Source organism: Pelophylax lessonae, assembly GCF_965119305.1.
Source record: "Pelophylax lessonae genome assembly, chromosome: 9".
NCBI lineage: Eukaryota > Metazoa > Chordata > Amphibia > Anura > Ranidae > Pelophylax > Pelophylax lessonae.
Window position 1 is genome coordinate 86141813 of NC_138776.1, and position 12100 is coordinate 86153912.

At 46.6% G+C, this 12100-nt stretch overlaps 1 protein-coding gene across 1 annotated transcript in view; it reads right to left on the bottom strand.

Annotated features, from left to right (window-relative positions):
* BTAF1 (B-TFIID TATA-box binding protein associated factor 1) overlaps positions 1-12100 on the bottom strand; it is a 251002-nt gene that overhangs the window by 122781 nt on the left and 116121 nt on the right. Inside the window, exon 19 of the mRNA XM_082268123.1 lies at positions 9432-9635. Within this exon, the coding sequence (XP_082124249.1) occupies positions 9432-9635 (204 nt within the window). The remainder of the gene's footprint in view (positions 1-9431; positions 9636-12100) is intronic.

The following is a 12100-nucleotide window of genomic DNA, read 5'->3' on the forward strand; positions in this document are numbered from 1 at the left end:
AAAGCCTAGGCCTTTTTCTAGAAGCCCGTTCAGACATCAACAGTTCCACTTTGGACGCTAATGTCGCAAGTGCAGCAGTAATCGCAGATGATTCAGGCGTACCTGAATCTTCCACCAAAGCTGGGGGGAATTTGCTGTCCTGGGACTCCATAAAAAATTTTTTTTGGCGCTGGCCCTTTAAATCCGCGATAGCGGCGAAACCCACCGCAATGAGGACTAGCCTGAAGTACCCCACAAGGAGGAATATAACTGATAGCAAAGGAATATCACCTGAAAAACAGCAGAAAGCAGAAAAAGTCCCCCAGAAGTGTAGCTGTACAGTTACCACGCTTGCTGAACGATCTGGCTGCATGAAAAAAGGAAGGGATGTCACATCGCTAGAGGCTAAATAAGACTCGGGCCAAGGAAAAATGGTTGCCAATAGAAAGCAATGGGGAGGCCCTGGGAAAATGGCCGCGAACACATGCACAAATACCTTGCCACACTAAAGATAGCGCCCGAAAGGGCGCGATACACTACAGGGAAAATGGCTACTGAATGCCCTTACTGAAGCCAGAACAGCCTGCCCACACCCAAAATGGCGACCCCGCAAATTTTCACCGCAGCAGCCCCCACACGCATGCCTGCACCCCCAAAATCACACCAAAAAGTGCCGAAGGGTTCAGGGACCCCCACAGCGCGACCCGGACGCAATAGTGCCCCCTCAGGACACACAGACATGAGGAGGATAACACAGACTCCAGCAGATGGCCGTCCCCTTAACAGAGGCCCCACGTACACCCCCGGACATGCAATGTCACAAAAACAGAGGTGGTAGCATGGTACTTACCGATCCACAATGGTGTGGGTGCCTCTCTGCGACGGGAAGCCTCCCACCCCTGGTGGTGGGGGTGCCGTCAGCCAAACAGGACTCTAGCAACACGTGCCAAACCACAGTTGAGACATCCTAGCTAAGTGACCACTTCGCAGGCTTTTGTCCCTGAGGACAGGGACAGGTCGTTTGCGAGGCCAGGGCGTACGCATAGCCTGCTAAACGCTCGATGGCGGGCTGGGATTCCTTAAGCCTCTAGTACAACCAGTCCGATTCCCAGCTCCGCAAACGCTGTAGTCTTCCGAAGTTCCGACTAACTAAGCGCAGGAACAAATAAAAAGCTATCAGTGCAAAGAAAAACACTTAGCATAAAATAAAATGTAAGAAAAAAGAAAAGGCTGAGACTGCAGCCCCAGCACAGGGAAGCCCATCTTACTCCTAACTAGGAAAAAGACAAACTGAGTTGGGAATGCTGATAGCAGGGGGGTATTGGACCAGTGGGACAGCCCCCTACAGGTGTGTCTATGCAAATTGTTTTTATGTTTTAACAAGTCTTATGCCTAGCTTGCTCCTGTGGATAAAAAAATGGATTTTTGTAAAATCTTACAGTAAAATCCTTTTCTCTTAAGCTCATTGACAGACGTAGTCCTCGTTGATTCATAACAACTCAGGTTATGCTGCCCTCTACAGGAGTAGGACTAGACAGGAAAGAAAACATTCTGGCCACACCTTAGGGGCAGTCCCAGAGGGTATATCCTCTCTCTCTCTGCTACAGCAAATCAGTTATGTCACAAAGCAGTGTTTAGAGAATTTAACCAAACCCAACTCAAAACAGAGGGGCGGGTACTACGTCTGTCAATGAGCTTAAGAGAAAAGGATTTTACGGTAAGATTTTACAAAAATCCATTTTTCCGTCGCTCATTGACAGACGTAGTCCTCGTTGATTCATAACAACTCGGGACGTCCCAAAGCAGTACCACAAATGAGGGGTGGGAAAATGGAAATCAAATCCAATCTAGAAGGCCCAACCGGTGCCAACTAGAAGTTTTCAATGCTCAATCAAAAGATGAGACTCAACAGAAAATTCCAACAGAAAAAAACCCTCGAGGTAGACCACCGGTCTCCTCAAATTGCGGCCTGCAAAACCTTGCGGCCAAATGAGGCATCCGCCGATGCCATCACATCAATCTTATAAAATTTTGTAAAGGTATGTACCGACGACCAGGTGGCCGCCTTACATACCTGGACCACTGACGCCTGATGGTGGAAGGCCCAGGAAGTACTGAGCGCTCGAGTGGAGTGCGCCTTAACAGGGAACGGAGGATTCCGACCCTTAATAGAATAAGCCTGTACCACCGTCTGTCTAATCCATTTGGAGATAGTCGCGGCAGATGCAGGCAACCCCTTTCTGGGGCCATCCGTGATCACAAAAAGTGAATCCGTCTTACGGAACGATTCCGTAGCCTTCAGGTATACCCTGATTGCCCGAACCACATCCAAGGAATGCAACGCATGTTCCCGATGATGATTGGGCTGAGGACACAAGGAAGGTAATACAAAATCTTCATTCAGATGAAAGTCTGAAACCACCTTTGGAAGAAAGGATGGCTTAGGATGAAGAACTACCTTATCCCTATGAATCACTAAATATGGGGACTGGCATGACAATGCAGCCAGTTCTGACACCCTGCGTGCAGAAGTGATAGCCACCAAGAAGGCCACCTTCTGGGATAAAGTAAGCAAGGGAATCTCCCTGATGTTTTCAAAGGGAGGTTTCTGCAGAACTGACAAAACCAAATTAAGATCCCAGGGCGGTAAGGGCGCGCAGACTGGTGGAGCCAGGTGCCGCACCCCCTGGATGAAATTCCGCACCAAGGACTTAGTAGCCAAAGGCTTCTGAAAGAAGATTGCTAATGCTGAAACCTGACCCTTGATGGTGCTCAAGGCTAGTTTCTGCTCAACCCCCTTTTGCAGAAAGGCCAATATTCGGGTCACCGAATAGGTACGTGGAGGAAATCCTAAAGATTCGCACCACGCGATATACGTCTTCCATGTGCGATAATAGACCTTGCTGGAAGTTGCTTTCCTTGCCTTAATTAGCGTAGGAATAACTGAAGCTGACAACCCTCTGTCCTTCAGTACCTGGGTCTCAATGGCCAGGCCATTAAACCCAGCGACTGTAAAGCACAATGGAAGATCGGTCCTTGAGACCGCAGACACTCCCTGAGAAGAAGTTCCCAAGGAGCGTTCGCGACCAGCATGTCCAAGTCGGCCAGACCGGCTTGACGAGGCCAGCCTAGAATTTCCAGGACAACTGGAGCTGACTGGATCCGAACCAGGCTGCCCTAGAGCTATCTAGCCCCGGCAATCCGACAAAGTCTGATCGTTCTCTGTTCCCACACATTTATCAGACACCTGATTCCTATCAGGAGTGGTGATTTCTCCTGGTTGAACATTAGGGACCGAAGTCACCCGGCTAGAGGCTCCTTGGTCTGTCTGTTCAACCGGATCCGATTCTTGTGGGGAACGGAGGCTAATCTTTGGAAAAGGCAAAAAATGATCTGTTCAGGGAACGGTAACTACCGCTCCCTGTAGTACTTAAATGTTGGAAGGGAAGAATCGCACCGGTATCAGTGGTCGATGCTTGATCAAATGCTCTGAATACCGGTGAAGACGTCCCCCCACCCTCAAGCCGGGTGGGGGCGCACCTTCAGGCTGTGTAATCCTTTGCTTCAGGTTTGGCTGAGTCGGTCTTTTGTTTGTCCGACCAGCCCTTCTTGAACCCTCCTAGAGGAGTTTTGCCCTTCCCGCTTGCTCCAGCAGAGCGAACGAACCCTTTATGGGCGGTAAAGAAAGGTCCCCGCTTGTTACGAGGTCCTTTAGCTTTAGCAGCCTGTGGCAAAAAAGTGCTTTTGCCCCCAGTGGCATCCTTAATGATCTCATCTAGGGTGGCCCCAAATAGGCAATTCCCCTGAAAGGGGAGATTCGCCAAGGTCTTTTTGGAACCTAGGTCCGCTGACCAGCATTTTAACCACAGCACACGTCTGAGGATTACCGCTGACATAGATGCATGCCCTAATAGGGGGGTAGCATCCAAGGCTGCGTCACAGACAAACTATAGTCCTTGTATAATCTGTTCCATCAAATCAGATGTTGCCTGGGGGATATCTTTCCCCTTCAGGTCCTGGCGCACCAATCTCGCCCATTCCGTTAATGTCTGAGAAACTAGACCAATGACAATTACTGGTCTAAAGGCTGACCCTATCAGGGAAAAGATAGTGCGGGACTCCGCTTCTACCTTCAGATCCACCAAATCCTTAAAGGACGAAGCATCCTCCACTGGAATAACTGTGGCTTTATTCAGTCTGGAAATAGGTGGATCCACCACTGGTGGTACCGTCCATTTCTTAATGAGGGATTCCTCAAACGGATAGCGTCTAGCAATGCGCTTGGAAATAGTAAAGGTACGCTTAGAATGCTCCCATTCCTCTTTAATCTTATTACCAAAACACTTGGGTAAAGGAAAAACCTTCACCGTCTTGGTGGGTTTGCTAGTACCAAAGGGAATCTCTATTTCAGTTGCCTCTGCCGGTAAAACCTCAAGTCTTAAGGTTTCCTGAACCGCCACAACTAGTGCGTCCACCAATGCTTCTTCCTGAATTATGGAGGAAGCATGAACGTCCTCCTCACTGTCTGAGGGAACTTTACCTGAGACAACAGCCCCTGCAGAGGGACCTGCAGCTGCAATGACTATCTCAGAATCGGAATCTGAAGTATCAGATGATATAGGGGTAGGCGGGGGTCGCTTTCTTGACCCCCGTTCCTGACAGGCCGTCTCCACCCGAGCCACCAAAGACTCCAAAACTGCTGTAAATGCATCCATACTCTGTGCACTGGCGGGTCCCGCGGCCCCCTCGAGGGAAACAGGTGGGGGAACCTGTGTGGCAGGGTCCATGATAATTCCAGATACTACCCGGAAAAAATCAATTTGCCAAAAAATAAAATTTTTTTTTTTTTTTCAGACCGAGCGCCACAAAGCCCCTCAGTGTTACCTGCTTAGGGACCCCTACAGAGCGAGAGAGAGAGAGAGATAGACCCCAAGGCTCACCACTTGATGCTCAGAGTTTCAAATGCAACTTGTCTCAGCGCTGTCTAGAACAGACAGGAAGTCTTTTGGCTGGCTTCCCGGGAAAAAAGGAGGCGGCTCCGCCCCTTTGTACGCCTTCCGGCGCCTCCCCTAGCTCCACGAGGTGTTTGGGTCACCTCAAACATGGCCGCCCCCATGCTGGAGACACGAGACTACGCCAAAATGGCGGCCTCGTGCGATCTACCAGACAATGGCGGCAGCCTGTACAGAATAAAGGCATGTTTGCGGGAGTATCTCGGCCTCACAAACCTTCACCCTCATGGTGATCAGCATGGCCGGCGGTACCGGACCCTGGCGGTCCGTGGCCGTCGGGAGGCATCTGCTTAGCTGGAGGAATATGATCTGGAATGCAGTATACATGTATAGACATCGCCCTGTGGCTTCTGACAGGTAGGATACCTTATACTATCACAGTAATGTTCTAATACTGCCACTGACTACAATCATTTAAACATTTTTGCAATTAGATTGTCAGCTCCCAAACCAAGCCTCCTGGTTTCTTGTTCACAAAAATCACACTCCAATAGGGGGATCTGTGACATGTTATAGGATAGAGGGGAGACCCATCCTTACCATTACAGAGAGGGGCCCGCGTTCACCACAAGACCCGTCAGGGGGAAAGGGGGGAACATACTACTCACCCTACCGGAACCAGGCGGGCGCCAACTCCTGACAGTACCCCTCTCCACCGGGGTGGGAGGGCTGTCGACCAATACGGACGCCGTGACTCATGGTCATTGGCGTTTAAGCGAGACGTTCAACTCGCAGGGTCAGTCCCCGTCCAGTGGGACTATGTCGCGGCCGACCCAGCGCGGAGCTATGGCCTGCACACGCTCGTAGGCTGAACTGGGGTGACCACTGGATCTCAACATCCAGCCCGTCGCCCAGTTCCAGCTTTCTTGCTTGAAGATCTCAAAGGAACACTGGAGAAAAAAGCGGTCTAAAAAATCTTTAAGAAAAAAATCCTGCCAGGACCGAAGATCCTAGCAAGGCATCTAGGTCCTTACTCCTAACTAGACAGAAAAAAACTGATTTGCTGTAGCAGAGAGAGAGGATATACCCTCTGGGACTGCCCCTAAGGTGTGGCCAGAATGTTTTCTTTCCTGTCTAGTCCTACTCCTGTAGAGGGCAGCATAACCCGAGTTGTTATGAATCAACGAGGACTACGTCTGTCAATGAGCGACTGAGAAAGGTAAATACCCATAAGTGAAGACTGTATGAGTGGGCAGCGACTGTCAGAGGACGTAAGAGAAATGTCGGTTGCTTTATTCAATCTGGCCACTGGGGAATCCACTTTCGGTGGTACAGCCCACCTGGTATCCACCGCCTCCGCAAAGGCATAACTGCGTGCAAAACGCTTAGGCACCACCAGCATGTGCTTAACCACTTAAGCCCCGGAAGATTTTACCCCCTTCCTGACCAGGGGGTATTTTGCGATTCGGCACTGCGTGACTTTAACGGACAATTGCGCGGTCGTGCGACGCTGTACCTAAACGAATTTGACGTCCTTTTTTTCCCACAAACAGAGCTTTCTTTTGGTGGTATTTGATCACCTGTGCGATTTTTTGATCACGCGCTATAAACAAAAAAAGAGCGTCAATTTTGAAAAAATAACAATATTTTTCACATTTTTTTATATGAAATTCCCCCCCAAAAAAAAAGTAAAAATCAAAATTTTTTAAAATTTTCGGCCAATTTCTTTTATGCTACATATGTTTGGTAAAAAAAAAAAAAAAAAAATCGCAAAAAGCGTATTTTGATTGGTTTGCGCAAAAGTTATCGCGTTTACTAACAAAAGGGAAAGATTTTTGTCATTTTTGTTTTTTTTTTTTTAACGCGTAATGGCGGCGATCTGCGATTTTTTTTGCGGTACTGCGACATTGGGGCGGACAGATCGGACCCTTGACTGACATTTGTGACACTTTTGGGGTTACCAGTGACATTTCTACAGTAATCAGTGCTATACATATGCACTGTTACTGTAAAAATACACTGGTTGTGAAGGGGTTAACTTTATTTGGGAGGGAGGGGCTGTGTGTATCCCTAGGGGCGTGCTTTCTACTGTGATTGGCTGTGGCTTGAGCTGTAAGGACACTGATCAACGGATCTACATACTAGATCCGTTTGATCAGTGTCTTTACAGCGAGGAGAATGACAGGTGGCTTGTTTACACAAGCTGCCTGACATTCTCCCTCTCCCCCGCCGATCGCCGAGTGACCGGCGGACATCGGGTCCGCTGGTCACACGCGCGGGGGGGGTCCGTGACCACGCGGGGGCGCGCGCTCGCTAGACCCTCACAAGCTAGTGACGTAGCCCTACGTCACTTTGCCTGTGAGGGGCTGACTGCCGACGTAGATCGGCGTTAGGCAGTCGGCAAGTGGTTAATGCGTCACCATTGTTCATCCACAATAGAGTGAAACAAGTCAGGACAAGGGAATACTTCACCCGATTAGCGATATTTGCGGGAGCCAAAAAAGACAAGCGTACCTGACGCTGTGGGTTCATCAGCCATTTTAAGAGTTTCCTGCACAGAAATGATCAAATTTTCCACCAAGGTGCGTTCTCGCGTGACAGCGGAGGACGACAGATCCTCTTCACTGTCAGAATGTTTAGACACCGACCCCCTCAGGGTGGTCTGTGCCTGGTGCAATCATATCTGTGTCAGAATCCGAAGATCCTGCAGATGGAGGGGGAGGAAGGGGGGCGTTTGCAGCTAGCAGCACAAGAATAAACCAAATGCACTTGACATCAGGCTTTGCAGAAAAAACGCGATCTTTGGCTGCAAATGCTAGCCAGAGGGTCCCAGAACAAAAGGCAATTAAGGGTCCCAATTCAAGGACCCCCCCCCCCCCATCACTCTCAAATAAGTGCCGAAAACTGGCTGCATTGTTACTGAGGTGAAAACTCACTAGGTGAGGGAGAAGCAAGGGGTATGCCAGATTAGATTTCCGGGGTGCCAGGAAACCGAGGGAGCCCCTAAGGTCCGACCATTCCAGAGAGGGGCCCATGCCCACCCTGCGACCTCCAGGGGTATTCGGGGGACATTTTACTCACCATACCACGGTACAAGGCGGGCGCCACTTTGAAACAGATCCCCTCCCACCCAGCATGGGGGTGCTGTTAGCCAAGGGGAAACTGTGACTCAGGGTGTTCCAGGTCGTCTGCGTCCCGGCGAGATAATCCACTCGCAGCCCGGTCCCCATCCATTGGGGCACTGTCGTGGTGAGGCCTAGTTCTGGACTAGAACCTGCTCACACTCGCAGGGCAGGACAGAGACCTTAAGGATCTAGATTATCCAGTGTGAATACCAGCCAGCTGTTGCTTCTAGTTCCTCTGGATCTTGGTCCTCGCAACTAACAAGGAAAAAAAAAATATCACAAAAATTTCCCTGTTACAGCTAAGACCGAAGTCACAGCAGAGAACTAGGTCCTATCCCCGTCACTTGGCAGAACAAAAAAACTGTTTGAGTATAGCAGAGCCTGAGGGGTTATGCATGCTGGGACAGCCCCTATAGGCATGGACACGTTTTGACACCTAATGCCTATCCCTAGTGGGAGGAGCATAACCCTATAGTCTATGAACGATCGAGACATCAAGACTTTACAATTGCTTTAACTTTTGCCTGCAGACATCCCAGCTTTAGCCTTACTGGGTATAAATGAGGACATGCAGAGGTTTCATCACAAAAACGTTTTTAATCTCAAGGTTGCTTTGCGCATGAATTGAGAGAATAGAAATTGTATATAGAAATTTCAAAGGGTCTGGTTGCCATGTACCAGAATGTAAAACTACTTACCATATCTTCCCTTTTGATTAGGTACCCACCACTGCCTCACTCTCTTTGCAGTCCCACACCAAATTTCCCTCTTTTGTCTTTATGATTGTTAAACAATGGATACGTCATTCAGAACAAAGCTCAACAGAAGAACTATGAAGTGTTTTCCACATTGGCAAGGTTCCAATAAATGAATGAGACCCCCGAAAATGGCAGACTGTTTGGTAAAACATTTCAAAGCAGGTAGAATAAATTCATCAATTTTTTTGGCATTGTTTGAAACTTGTAATCTTCAGTTATTTGGATTGTAAAAAAATGCATTTAATCAAGCCCATACACTTTAAAACAGTTCTGGACAACTTCTGAAATGCAGCAATACACCAACATAATTACAAACAATGAACACAGCAGCATACCATCTACTACAAATGGAGATGTTGGCTAGAAGATGTAACCTTCATGGAAGGATACTTTGCCTTGTGTTGACAAAAACACAACTGGACATACAGTATTCCTAAATGTGATGTCTCCTTCAATATTCCCTCCTCTGAAATGCTTTACTTCAAAGTGGTGATGTGGTTAAAGTCATGAACCAGCAGCCAAGTACAATCCCCGAATACAGTATAGGCCAATTATTTTATGCTATTTTTGGCTCAGCAGCTTGACATTCTTCCCTTAAGTCCACAGGACACACTCACCAGATCATTAGCTTGGTCGATGGTGAATATGCTGCAGTTTACTCTGCTCCGGATGTCAATGTGAGCATCAGCCAGGGAAGAGATTAACTGCTTACACTCATTCTGCATCCTGGTGAAAGGGATTGCTATTTCATCATAATACAAATGCTCTGAAAGAACTGCAAGCAGACGTGGCTGGACTGCAAGGGATACCGTTCTGCATTCCTATAAATACAGACAGAAACAAATGCTGTATAACCAGAGAACAGAAAAAAAATCTAAATAATTTGACAAACTTATCATACCCCAGAAACAGAAAGAGATAGATGCTTGCCGTTTTACCTTCGAAAAATATTTGTAATTTTAAAAACTCATCTGCTAGTCTGTAAAATAACATCTTTCTGGTTTAACTGTTCCTTGCCATCAGGGCAAAAAGGCAATGAGGCCAATTCATTGTCTAATATAAAGGACTGGAGGTAAAGAGGTGACAGAAAACTGAGCTGCATAATCAGGTCATCTGTCTAGTGGTACATTGTGGAAAAATCAAGGACTGACTGCACATACCAACACACTTGGCTGGTAAAAAAAAAAAACAAACACAGTATTTTTAACTGTATATGTAGCCATTTTTCTGGGGTTTCCCCTTTACCACTTCCTGACCACGCTATAGCCGAATGATGGCTACAGCGCGGTTGGCCAGTACTGGAGGGTATCATAATGTCCTCCCGTGATTGCACCAGGTGCAGCATGCTGTTATCGCTGGGTTCTCTGGAGACCGAGATTGGGGTAAAAGGCCAATTACAGCGGCCCTTTTCCATGTGATCAGCCATGTTCAATCACAGCTGATCACACTGTAACAGGCAGTTATCGGCATTCCTTTCCTCACCGGTAACCAGCTTGTGTGAAAGGGAGAACTACATTGACAATCAGTGCACCCCCAACAGCCACTCCTGTTTTTCTGATGTGCAATGATGAGGCGCCAAAAACAAGAAATATTTCCTGTATAACTATGAAAACTTTTTTTTTTTCTTCAAAATATTTGTTTTTTTTTTGTTTATTTAGCAAAAAATAAAAAACCCAGTAGTGATTAAATACCACCAAGAGAAAACTCCATTTGTGTGAATAAAATGAGACAAATTTTATATGGGTACAACTTAGCTTAACCGGGCAATTGTCATTCAAAGTGTGACAGTGTTGAAAGCTGGCCTGGGCAGGAACGGGGTAAAAGTGCCCAGTAGGCAAGAAGTTTGCCATGAAGCAACACTATGTAGAACGGTTCTAAAAGGGGTAACCAGGACTCAAAGGTTCAAATTTGCGATCCCAGAGCTACCAGCTTTCTAAGAGAGCACCAGACATTTCTTTGTAACAAATTATCAGGTAATGGGATAACCCTTTTTTATATTGGAATGGTCTTGTGCCCAGTGGGAATTGTATTGTAAAAAATACACAAGATCAATTATCCCATAGGTGACCACAGACAGATCAGAGTACCAATAAAAGTGCAAGCATCTAGGCTATGGACACATCTTGAAAAAAAATATTGTATGAACAATACAATTAAAAACTTAACAGTATTAAAATTAGTTAAGGACACACTCATTGGACTGGCAAGTAAGTTCCTGGAGCAGAAGCTGCTGGTCTCTGGCAGCAGGGGCTTTGGAGACCAGTTCTGCCTTGACAACAGATCATTGAGTGTTTCAGAGCAGATAGCTCACATAGTCACATAGCCCTGCAGCACAGAGTGATTGTGAACATTGCTGCAGTGCTATGTCAGACAGCACCAGCCCCAACATTGCTGTTCATTAATCTGAACAAAGCTCATTTAGCATTGTGGGGCTGAGAGTCTACCTACGGCAGTGTAAACCTTACACTGCGCCAGCAGATGGATCAGTCAGCTGCAGGGTTGTGTGATCTTTCGCTATTCTGAATAATGTGCGACAGACCTGCGGATGCCATGTACTGTATGTTTATTATCACAAAGCAATAAACAGTGCTCAAACCTACCTAACCAATATAATTAAGGAGAGACACTGCTGCATAACCTCAGATTCTGTAAGCCATCCAATGTAAAAGTATCTAGAAAGGAAAGACGGCACCACCATTCTCATAAGAGGTGGCGATTTACAGGGACTGCACGAGCTGAGATTTGGATTTTTGAACTCTGCTCCAGAGCACCTCTTAGGTCTTAATCACCACAGGGACGTTAATCTAAAACACCACCATTTGAAAAAAAGTTGTGATGCAGTGTGAAATCTACATAAAAAACAGAATGCAATATTTGAAACTCATTAAACCCATATTTTCTTCACAATAGAAAACATATCAAATGTTTAAACTGAGAAGATGTACCATTTAAAGAAAAAAAATAATATTAATTTTGAAAACGGATGGCAGCAACATATCGAAGTTGGGACAAGACAGGACAACAAAAAGCTGGCAAATGGTAACAAGGAAAAGCTGAAAGAACATTTTGCTAATTAGGTTTACTGGCAACAGGTCAGTAATAGCATTGGGTATAAAGAATATCTTAGAGAGTAAGATTCTCAGAAGTAAAGATGGATAGAGGTTCACAAATCTAAAAAGCTGGGTCTAAAAAGCAGCGAACGATTTCAAGATAAAATTGCAAAGACTTTAAAAATAATCATTTACAGTTCATAATCTCAAAAGAACCAGAAAAATCTTTCTGCGCA